Genomic DNA, 12,116 nt, shown 5'->3' with positions numbered 1-12,116 from the left:
GGACCCCAGCTGCTCCATTTGCTGCCTAGGAACCAGATACATTTTTGTGGCATGATCCATCACTGACCCGAGAGGAGGCTTGTAATTACAGGTATAGCTATGCCCAGCAAGTTACCTATAAAACCTCCAGACTGTTTCACCAGTTTCTTCTTTGTTATGAGTGAGCCCCTTTTATTACTGAGCTTCTTGATGAGCCCCTTCTTCTTCTTCAGAACCTGTAACTGACGCTTTGATATAGGGACGTTGCCTTTTAGGGTGTTTAGGGCTATTTCTGAAATGGCGGCCACTAAATCGTCAGAAGCGGTGCCCAGGATGGCCTTTCGGTGTTGGGGGCTGGCTGTAACAAGCATTTTCAGGAGAGCTAAATTGCGGCGTAGGTGTGTAGACATGGTCACCACTGAGCGTTATAAGGGATGGCCTGTAAATGGTTCTAAAAGACTTCACCGCTGCTTTTTATAGGGCCTGGTCTTGGGCTTTGGTGTGTAAACTACAGGTAGCTCTGGGGGAAAAATATCAGCCCTTAGTCTATAGTCTTCTAGAGTTTCGTTTTTTAAGTCTACCAACAGGTACCCGTGGGGTTTTGATGTAGCGTCGTTAAAGGCCTCCATGAAGAAGTGTGTGTTTCCGGGGTACATCTGTTTAGCTATGACAGCTATTTGTTGTTTGTCCCGAGGGTTTTTAAATAAAACAAGGTATGAAGCGTTGAGAGCTATAGACCTACTGTTCTTGCCTTTGTAAAACAAGTTCTGCACAATGTAGCAGATGCTTAGATTGCGATGATGTGAATATTGAGTAAAAGCTCTCTCTAACTCTGGATGATCACCACCTTCACGCATCAGATCATCAACAATTATCATATTTACAAGGGTTGGTGGTAGTAGTTCATCATCGCTGAGGTTATTCGGTATACCCTCTATAAATTTGATATGTGGGAACCGACTGCCCAAGTCTGTATAAAGAGGCTGCCAGCATGAATAAAGCCACACAATGTTGTTAGGGGTTTGTGATAAAGCATAGCTGGCATTTTCTAAGAGCTTTTTTATAAAGTAGCTTTTACCACAGTTTGAGGGTCCTGCTAGCACGCAGGAGAATGGATGCTGTAACCTGGTGTCCATGCTGTGGCGGCTGTCTCTCTAATGGGCCTAATAACCATAAGGCAGTGTTTTATAGTCGGTGGTCAGGACCCTTTTATCAAAAACAACTCGCAATGTTTTATGTAGAGGCTCGGTTGTGATTTCCCACTTCTTTTTGGATCTGACTATGCAGGGTTGGTTCACGACTATGGTTTTAGCATTCTCAGAATCGTCTGCTGTAACGTATTCGTGCACCAGATTCTTCAAGCTATCAAAATTGATTTTTAGGGTGTTGCTGACATTTAATGTTATCCCTTTGACCTTCATACACACCTTGTTCTTGTTGGTACGGTAGCTGTATGTTTTAGGCCCTGAGGAAGTATATTCTTTTATATACTCGTCCTTATCTAGCTCACTGGTTAGGTTACCCAGATAATCTCCTAGAGGAGGGTCTTCATCCCCCGGCTTGCTCAGAAAAATCACAGAATCTGTATCGTGATACAAGCAGCGATCCTGGAGCTTATCCATAACCCCGTAAAGCTCTAGACGAGCGTGGGCTGTCGTGAAGCAGGCTATGAAAATGTTTATGTTGTTACTCGATGTGGGGTACTCTTGGGCATATTTCCAACACAAAGCCGCGGTATCGTCATCGATAAACTCGCAGCTGGACACCTCGTAGCATGGGGCAAACAGGTACTTGAACAGTTCATCAGGATCTGATATTAAGGTAGTATTTGAAAGGTTTGTGCGCTGTGCAAATTTTCCCCATAAGGAGTTGAGACAGAGTTTGGCTAACTGTCGGCGTGCAGGATTGACCTCTATCAGATGGGATCGTAAACGGATACCCTCGTGAGCGTAGTAGTCATCGATGTATTTCTGTTTTGCATCCTGACTAGTACACCAGTCAGGATACCCTGAGGCCTCCTGCTTGTCTCTGAGAAACAAATTAATGTAGGGGGCAAAGAGTTGTGTTGTAGTGTTCTTAAAGTGCCACACTTCGTGTACTCTACCTAGCCTGTACCCTTTCTCTAAGGCAGCTTGTACCTCGATGCTACACCAGGTCCCTGTGAGCATCCTTTGTTCCTCGGTGTGTGTGCAGCCGTCAACCTCTTTAAGCATCGCACAGGTTCGGCAGAGGGGGAACATTAGCTTGCCATCGACTCTGCATGGTAACACCGGGAAGTAAAGCTGCTTAGGAGGATATATTTCACATTTGATAAGCCCAAAGTATTCGTCTAGGGGCTTAAAATCTCTATAGATGATGGTGGGATGACCCACCGGGTACAACTTCATCTTGTTCACAAAAGGGTACAGACTGGTGAAATCATAGTAGTGTATTTTCTCACCCTCACCAACGGCCTTGTACAGTTGTATGGCATTTGTACGCCCCCCAAATAAGGCATCTCGGGGCTCCAAAGGTGTGGGTAAATCATGAGTCTTAAGAAAAGAGCAGAGGTCTGTGTCGGTTTTTAACATGTCTAACCACTCGTGCTCCCAAAGAACTCTCATAGCAAAGCCACTGTTTTCAACATACTGGGCCTTTGTCAGAGTACGTCTGTATAAGTGTTCAAATTTGGCACCCAGCATTTTGTTATATTCGTGGGGCTTGTAACACTTGGGGCAGCCGTGGTAAAAACAGCCGTTGAATTCAAAGGCTGTCGGCACACCCTTAATTACAGAGTACCCGTCCAGGTAATAGGGGCCCTGGCGGAATTCACCAGCCTGTAATGCATGTTGAATCTGGATGTCTTCCTTCTCAGAGACGTACATGAGCCACTGGATAGAGGGGGTTGAATAACGTTTCTGTTTACCGTTATAGAGGTCTGGCGGTACTAGAGCGATAGTTTCTGGCCTCAAAAACATGTGTTTGTAGATGGACATACACATGGATGCCAGAGTGACGTTTTGAAATGGGTCTATGTATTCGACCGCATGCTGTATTTCAGGGGTTTTGGATGTCGAGGCCTTGACTTTCTTAGTCAATGTCTTAGGTTTCAAGGCCTTGACTTCTTTAGTCATAGACACCACAACATCTCTGAAGAGGTTACAAGCTTGCCGGAGGATCATTACATCAGCCTGACAATAAGCTTTCAACTCTGTTTGAAAGTGAAACTCCTTTTCACGGTTTTCAGAGTACCACTCTAGAAAGCTCACTTTCTCATCAGGCATCATGTATTCAACCCCGTAGCTGTCAGGAGGCGGCATGGGTCCCACATAATTCTGGTTAGCCCAGGTGTTGAAAAAGTGTGGAAAATACCCTTTACACCCTGGGAACCCAAAGGCCTTTGGCAGCTTGCTCAATTTCATGGGTAGGAAATTCAGGGTGTCTATGAAGCGTATTTTTAAAGGACATACCGTCATCAGCATCAGTTTAGACCCCTGGGTTATGAGTTCCACCTGTATCTTTTCACGAATCATGTCTCGTAGAATAAAGAAGGAGTCATAGGCTTTCGAGTTGTGGGCGAGCATGGTATATCCTTGGAATTTGGCTTGAATGAAAGTGCTCAGGAAATCACCAACGCACGTTCGTCCCTCAAACTCCCAACTGTCGTCGGAAGTTAGATGGTGCGCGTAAATGTAGTTAGGCTGGTGTACCCCCGTCTCTTGTGTGCACTCTATATCAAACACTATATAGTCTTCGGTCTTGGTCTGAGATGGACCTTTAACCATATAACACTGATGGTTGGTACCGGCTTTGTAAGATACATGGCAACGGGGACATATCATACCTTTGCACTTGTGATTCACTGCCACATACCGCCCACACTCGCTACAGTCCTTTTTAGGGACGCAGCTGTAAGATTGCTCGTGTATGCTCAAACAGTTTTGCGAGCGACAAAACAACCTACAGATGCCGCACCTCACCTTTAGGGTAGCGTCTTCTATGCAGCCGTCCCTCTGACACATCTTACAACACATTTCACACTGGTGGTATGTTTTATTGTTGTATATATGATCGCAGTGGGCGCACACATATTTGGCCCCCAGAAAACCTTTAAGGTTCAAGATACCGTAAAAATGATTTTCCATGTGGAGGACATATACGGTCTTGTTTCTCACAGGTTCCCCGGTTGTAAAGTACTTCCAGGAACCGCTGTGATAGAGAACTTTCACCGTCACGGCGAAATAGTTCTCAAAAAGACCTATATCACCAAAGCCGACCATTCGGTCAGGAGGTATTTCAAGAACCTCATGGGCTTCAGCAGCTCTAGACATGATGACAGCGTCAGGGGTCTTGCGAGTCATCAACAGACCCACGATGCTGGCCGCCAGACATGTATTGGCAGTGGCGTTGCTAAAGTTGAGCAGCCACCTCTGTTTCTTGCCAATTATTTTACTGTATAGTACGCTCTTTAAGGGTCTGGAAACACCCCCCTCACGCCCCCGTACAATGAGGGCTATGACTCTAAACGTGCCATAGGCGACTAGTTCAGCCTTACTCTGTAAAAGCCTTGAGAGGTTTTCTAAAAATTGCACAGCATCAAAAACATCTCGGGTCTTCCGCCTGGTGAACAACGGTGTGTCAAAACCCTGCCCCTGGAAGCGGAGTTGGAAAAAGTCATTAGGCCCCACATCGTGTAACAACCTTACTATGAGCTCCTGCACAGCCTGATGTATAGCCAGAACACCGTGAGTGGTTGATGTTATTTGATGTAGGTTAACAAATCTAAACTCCTCATAGTGTTCTACGGCCCTAAACCTCTCTACATTGCGAGTGTAACTCCTAACACTCTCTAAAAACAAGGGCTCTGGGCCCTCATCAGTAGGAGTGTGATTTGTGGAGGTGTTCTCTGATGTGTCACTTTGGGAGGTCAGGGTGGTCCCTGTCTCAGGAGTCCTTGTAAACCTGCGGGTAGCGCATATTCTAGCCTTCTTGAGCTTATTTATTAAAACCCTGCGTTGCTTTGTACTATTAAGCCACTTTTGTTTTTTTTTACGGGCCCAGGCTTTTCTAGATACCAAGCCCCAGCCTATCTGAACAGGTAGGTCGCTGTCGTTGGATGTCTTGTTCATGGAGGCCCCCGCTACAGTTCCACCCCTGGGTCCTTCTGAATGTTGCGTTGTTTGGAGTTTTGCCATCCCCCCTACCCCCTTTAAATGGCCGACCCTAGGTATGTTAGACCCTGCCCCTATGTATTGTCGGCGGTGAAGTGCTGGCTTATATGCTTCAGGCGTTGATCTTGAAGCTGTGGTACCGTGGTTGAAAGGGTCTAGGGAAACAGGGGTGTCTTGTTTGAAGGGTTCTATGGAAACATTGGGGTCTTGTTTGAAGGTTTGTGGGGTACCAACTGGGCGTTGCTTGAGCAGTTTTAAGAAGCGTGCAGACTTTGTCACTAACCTCTGGACCGTACGGCTATATTTTGGGGGTCTCTTATGAGCACCAGTGGTTGTGGGGGTCTTTAGGGGTTGGTACTTACATAGTCATGAATGTGTACCTTGTATGTCGGCCACAGCCGCCTGACACATCTGTATGATGTCTTTTTTACAAACCCCAACCCTGGCCACGACCAGATGTTGGGCCTCCCTCTTGTTGATGAGATTGGAATACCCCATATCCATTCTTATGAGTGCACGGTTCGCCTGCCGTTTTAATTTTCGAACCGCCATCTGTATCTCTCTTACGTGTGTCTTCAATACATCTTCTGTGTTTACAGACCCATCTTGTTCCTGCTTAGGGGGGCACACCTTGCGAGGTCTTATAAATGGAGGCACCCCCCCAGTCCCATCTATACTGCAACCCTCAAAGACGGGGTTGGACACGGGTCTGTACACGGGCATGTCCCATGGGATGGACACGGACCTGTACACGCGGCTGGCAGAGGTGCTGGCCTCGGGTTTGGACACGGTACTGTACACAGGATTGGCAGAGGTGCTGGCCACGGGACTGGACACGGTACTGTACACGGGATTGGCAGCTGGGCTGGCCTCGGGTTTGGACACGGTACTGTACACAGGGTTGGCAGAGGTGCTGTCCGCGGGACTGGACACGGGACTGTACACAGGGTTGGCATAGGTGCTGGCCACGGGACTGGACACGGGACTGTACACGGGCTTGGCAGCTGGGCTGGACACAGGACTGTACACGGGGTTGGCAGAGGGGCTGGACACGGGGGTGTACATGTGGATGGCCGTGGGGCTGGTAGGGTCGTATGCTCCTGGCGGGGTACTCGGGGACAAAGGGTATGAGGATTGTGAGGAGGTGTCGTTGTAATCCTGGGGCCTAGTTGAAATGTCGGTGGTAGGGTGTGGTGCCTGGTTACCTGTGTTCTGTAAACCCTCTGTGCTCAAAGACCCCTGGTACACCGCTTCTGGGGTTCTACCTATGTTGTCTACCAACCCCCTCAATGCCTCAAGAGAGTTGCTAATCGTGGTAGAAGGACCTTCTAGGGGTTGCGCAGTATCACCTGTTGAGACCCTAGGCTGTGCCTGAACACTTACAACCGGTTTTGGGGGCTGTTCAGGGGCGTGCACCTCTACATGTACAGTTATTCTATTTGGCACTGTCTGGGGTTTCAGGACGCTTGGTGGATCCGCCGTTGCCTTAGGGCTGCTGAGGGACTCTGCTAACTGTAGCTTAGGGACCCCCGGTTTCAGCTTCAGATGTTTCCTTGAGAGGCGCGATGTTTTAGGGGGTTGTGGTGGCGACGCCTCTTCTACACCCACAGGTGCAGCTAACACCTCCTTGGGGCTCAAGGTTGTATAGGTCTCATTCAAGGGCTTAGCATCCTTTTTTATAGATAAATCTAAGGGGCTAGCTTGGGGCTCAGGGGTGCTAGGGCTTTTCTTCTCAGGACTTAAGAGCTTTGCCTGACCCTCTTGGAGCACCTCCGGTGTCTTCTTCTTCATGTTTAACTGTTCTGTTTGGGGATCTGTGAATACCTTACAGGCCTTCACACGTTTTAAAGGGTTGGGGAGGTTCTCTGAGTCCCTATGTTTCTTCTTAAGGGAGGCCTGGTTTGTAGGCAGGCCGCCAGTGTTGACCCCACCCCTGTGCAGAATAGATTGTTGTAGCTGGTTGTTCAGCGTGTTGCTTGGTGTGTAGTAGGTAGAGAGTTTTTCCTGGCGTACACGCCTACTCACGCCTTTCGCGCCGCTTCCGTTGTTCTGGACGGATGTTGTTATGTCCATTAAGGGCGCCACCGACCTCTCTTCAGCCGCATGTTTCTGAGCCGCTTCTAAAATATAAACAGAAAATATATATATATTAGAGAAAGCATAAAAAAAAACAACACATACAAGCACCAGCGGACTACGTCCTACACAACCACCTTTTTTGATATAGGCTTTGCTACAAGCAGCTGTAACACCTCTAGTACTTCTCACACCCTTTTGTAAAAAACACACCTGAAAGAGGTCTTTTTGCAGCTCCTTTCTTTGACAGTGGTCCCACTTTAGAAGTTGAAGCTTTCCTCTTCAAGGGGATTTCTTTTGAACCATGCGCCGCCTCTTGGACCTTGACGACGTCCTGGCATAGCGTAGGGACACCTGTAAAAAAAAAATAATACCCAACATTAGACATCTTTTCTGATGATTACCTCTATACATCCTCAGGGTCAGGACTCTGGCCTACCCCACCAACTACCCAGCGTCTTAGACAGTTTAAATAACAGCTGTCTTTTTATTTACCTGTAGGAACTGAAGTGTTTTGCACAGTGTTCAGAGCGTCTTGAGCCTCGATGTACTCCATAAAATCGTCAAAAGCTTGTTGTAGGTCAGGGTCATAAGCTGTAAAAGCATACACACATGAGAGCCCATTAGAAAAAAGAGAACTTCTGAGAGACTGGTGTACAAAACTACGTAGAACTACATAGCTTTAAATATATATATACCTGGCTGCGGGGCTGACAAGTGCCCAGCGTTGCTATTTATTACAGCTGGGGCCAGCGCAGGGGGCACATTGGTGACGGTTGCATTTGCAAGGTCTTGCACCTGTATTAAACATAAAAAAAAAAAAAAGCAGCGGTTTTAGTAAACGCCTTTCTTAAACAAAAGTATCACAACTTCAAACAATTCTTGTATACATTTAAAACCTGATAAGCGGGGTGCACCAACACACATTTTTAAAAAAGCGTTGCAAGTGCTGCGCTAAAACATATGTTAAAAAACAACCTGCGCCATATCCTTTGCTTATGGGGTAAACCACTTTAGGTACACATGGCACTTCTGACATTTAACCACTACCCTATATACCGGTTACTCTTTTGTAACATGTACATGCCACTTTTCTCTTGTAACACATTGTTTAATTACTCTCACATTTTGAGTGCTTTAAATAGTTGCGCCATTGCCACAATTGACTACATAATGCTTATTCTTGTGCTTGAGTGTCTGCCTTATATCACAGTATTATAGCTCTAACTGTACTTTGTTTTCTCTTGTAACCTGCACACTTGTCACTTTATTTATTACTCATGTAACTTAACGTTTGCTTTTGTAACCGGCACACATGTCACTCCCCTTATGTTTTGCAACTGTGTCTTATGTAAAGCGCTCTGACACCTTCGGGTAAAGTCTGCGCTAACAAGCAGTATTTTTTCTGTTTGTATCTTTTATGTAATGCCTGTAATCCTGAGTCCCTATGTTTTGCAAACAGGTTCTTGTGTAAAGCGCTCTGACAACTTGGGATAAAGTCTGCGCTACATTTTTTTCTACTTGTATCTTTTTTTTTTTATGTAACTCATGCAATTCTTAGTGCTAATGTCTTACAGATGGGTCATATATAAAGCGCACTGCCAGCCTTCGTGTACAGTTCGCACTAGCTAATAAAACACAAAAAAAAAAAAAAAAAAAAACACCTCGGAGCTGCAGGGCAGGGTCCTCCCCCTCCAGTGATATCACCAACTCATCACTGGTGATATCAGTGGAGGGGCGGACCCTGCCCTGCAGCTCCGTGGTGTGTTTTCCTGTTTGTATCTTTTTATGTAGCGCATGTAATCCTTAGTCCTTATGTTTTTGCCGCAGGTTCATCTGTAAAGCGCTTTGACACATTCGGGGTAAAGTCCAGCGCTAGCTAATTCTCAATAAAAAACCACACCGGGGCTGCAGGGTTAGGGCCGCCCCTTCAGTGATGTCACCAACTCATCACTGTTGGGGGCGGTCCTTACACAGCAGCCCCGGAGAAGCTCACGCCGCCATGCTGCCTGCTGCTGGATCCACGTGGAGCCCGGGGCTGGTATATACCCCTCACAGCCCCCAAGGACACCGGAGCCCTACACCCCTCACCCTCGAGCAGCGCCAGCAGCAAGCGGGCTCGTGGGGGATTATTTTTTAAAAAGAACGGCCGCGGAGGCCCAGAGACACCGCGACCCCCACCCCCAGAGCAGCGCCCGAGGCAAGCGGGCTCTGGGGGCCTTTTATTTACACCAGGAACGGCCGCGGAGACCCAGAGACACCGCGACCCCCACCCCCAGAGCAGCGCCCGAGGCAAGCGGGCTCTGGGGGCCTTTTATTTACACAAGGAACGGCCGCGGAGGCCCAGAGACACCGCGACCCCCACCCCCAGAGCAGCGCCCGTGGCAAGCGGGCTCTGGGGGCCTTTTATTTACACAAGGAACGGCCGCGGAGGCCCAGAGACACCGCGACCCCCACCCCCAGAGCAGCGCCCGAGGCAAGCGGGCTCTGGGGGCCTTTTATTTACACAAGGAACGGCCTCGGAGGCCCAGAGACACCGCGACCCCCACCCCCAGAGCAGCGCCCGAGGCAAGCGGGCTCTGGGGGCCTTTTATTTACACAAGGAACGGCCTCGGAGGCCCAGAGACACCGCGACCCCCACCCCCAGAGCAGCGCCCGAGGCAAGCGGGCTCTGGGGGCATTTTATTTACACAAGGAACGGCCTCGGAGGCCCAGAGACACCGCGACCCCCACCCCCAGAGCAGCGCCCGAGGCAAGCGGGCTCTGGGGGCATATTTTTAAAAATAACGCTGCACTAGGGACCCAGAGACCCCCAGGACACCCCAAGGGACTATGGCGCCCCACCAGGAGCCCCCCTGGACAACTGGCCCCAGGGTTTATTTATTTTTTAAATAAAAGGCCCTCAGGACCCCCCAAGGAGCAGCAAGGACCCCGGAGCCCTCCATGGACCCCTCCAACTCTCTACAGCGGTTTGGTGAGTGCAACCAGGCATTATTAATTTTTTTATTATATGCCATGTATATTATTTAAAGCCCCTATGGTACCGTTACAGTGTGGTTAAATGTTTCTATGAGCTGTAAAATACCCTGTTCCACTCTGCATGTACCCTCCTAAGGCCTACAACATTATGCCCCTTAAATACATAGCCTGCAAACTCTACCCTACGTCACCACCCCATTAACACTAAATACCTACACACATAGCTTTTTAAACTCAACAAAACCTTTATTCATTTTAAATACCTTTACATTACAATTCAAGTCTTTTTAAACTCCATCCTTCAACAAAACCTTTATTCACATTAAACACAGCACATCGCCTTAAAGATTAACAGTTTACAATCCACACTACATAGTACTATTTTTTAAAAGTGCAACTTTTTTCCAAACTACATGTACACCCTAATACACCATTGCGCCATCCATTATTTACCTTCTCTACATGTTGACAGGCGGTGTCAATCTGGGAAAAGTTGCTCCGGTCCATTCTTGCCTTAAGTTCCTTGGGTTGGCTCCAAAACAATCCAGGCCAGTCACTCCCCAAGGTTTTGAAGGGCTTGATGGTGTAGAAATCCACAAAGGTTTTCTGACTGGGTTGTAGATGCAGGAGTCCTCCAGGTACAGCAGAACAATCCACGCCAGTCGCTCCTCAAAGGGGGTTTTTTGAATGGGTGTTTGGCAGTGTTCCATGAGGGGCCTTTTTATACCTGTCCTAGCATGCTAATTAGAAGCCCCCCACACCCCTTTATGACTTGAGGGGTGTTTAGAACAATGTCATGGTGGCCTTTGGATGGGAACCTTTTTTTTCTATCCTTGTACAGTATAAACAGTACAACATTATTTACTTTGACACCTGTTACTCAAACTCAAGGCCTATCCTGGGAAGAGTGGGGTTAGACAATGGGGGCCGGTGTAAAACTCTTCACCCCTACGTGACCCCTTCTCCTGGGAATTAGGGAGCCCGGGAACAGAATCTACCTTGGGACTCATATGTCAAATTTCCTGCCAGCCACGTCAAATTGGAACTAAACTGTCAAAATTGAGACCAGGAGTTTAAGACGTGAGGACCCTTTACAGCTTTGACACCTACATGACACATTCTTCTTCCCAGGCCCTGGGCTGGGGAACTCAGGACTGCCCCAGCAGCTGTTCAAACATCAGCTGGCTGCAAACCCCCAGTTTTAAAAATGCACAGACATTTCCAGCCTACAACCATGCAGTTTTTTTCTATGCACTTTTAAACACATACACAATTACCACATGTTTTTGCTGCCCTAGCTGTTAAATTTAAGGCCATAAGTTTAAGGCCAGGACTGTTTAAGGCCATATCAAACCCTGGTCTTAAACAGTCCTGGTCTTAAACTGTCAAAATTGAGACCAGGAGTTTAAGACCGTGAGGACCCTTTACAGCTTTGACACCTACATGACACATTCTTCTCCCCAGGCCCTGGGCTGGGGAACTCAGGCCTGCCCCAGCAGCTGTTCAAACAGCAGCAGGCTGCAAACCCCCAGTTTTAAAAGTGCACAGACATTCCAGCCTGCAACCAGGCAGTTTTTCTATGCACTTTTAAACACATACACAATTACCACATGTTTTTGCTACCCTAGCTGTTAAATTTAAGGCCAGAAGTTTAAGACCAGACTGTTTAAGGCCAGATCAAACCCTGGTCTTAAACAGTCCTGGTCTTAAACTGTCAAAATTGAGACCAGAAGTTTAAGACCAGACATGTCAAAAGCTGTCAAAATTGCGACCAGCCTTTTGCGACCAGACATGTCAAAATTGCGACCAGGATTTTTTGATGAGTGGTATCCCGGCTTACTACTCGGGCGCCCTGTCCCGATGGTCTGGACAGACCATTACTTAGTTCCTTTTTGCTTCAAATTCACGGAGGGCAGCAACCCGAAGAATGGT

At 47.7% G+C, this 12,116-nt stretch overlaps 1 protein-coding gene across 1 annotated transcript; it reads right to left on the bottom strand.

Moving 5' to 3' along the window:
- Positions 1-5,495: 5,495 nt before the first annotated feature.
- LOC144799021 (uncharacterized) lies at positions 5,496-11,738 on the bottom strand. Its single transcript, XM_078670176.1, has 5 exons — positions 10,638-11,738; positions 7,904-8,003; positions 7,701-7,799; positions 7,419-7,559; positions 5,496-7,249 (listed from the first exon to the last, which is right to left on the bottom strand). Exons 1-5 carry the CDS (start codon positions 10,689-10,691, stop codon positions 5,496-5,498), a joined length of 2,148 nt encoding a protein of 715 aa, XP_078526302.1. The 5' UTR covers positions 10,692-11,738.
- Between the last annotated feature and the right edge of the window lie 378 nt (positions 11,739-12,116).

Source organism: Lissotriton helveticus, chromosome 12 (assembly GCF_964261635.1).
Source record: "Lissotriton helveticus chromosome 12, aLisHel1.1, whole genome shotgun sequence".
Lineage (NCBI taxonomy): Eukaryota > Metazoa > Chordata > Amphibia > Caudata > Salamandridae > Lissotriton > Lissotriton helveticus.
Note: the sequence above shows the minus strand (reverse complement) of the source record. Positions and strands in the feature narration are given on the sequence as shown.

Bases quoted from the DNA above. Each gene is read 5' to 3' on its own strand.
- LOC144799021 (XM_078670176.1), bottom strand. From the start codon at position 10,691: ATGGACCGGAGCAACTTTTCCCAGATTGACACCGCCTGTCAACATGTA. The intron at 8,004-10,637 runs GTAAATAATGGA...TGTTTAATACAG, and splicing joins CCTGTCAACATGTAGAGAAG to GTGCAAGACCTTGCAAATGC. The intron at 7,800-7,903 runs GTATATATATAT...ATGCTTTTACAG, and splicing joins CTTGTCAGCCCCGCAGCCAG to CTTATGACCCTGACCTACAA.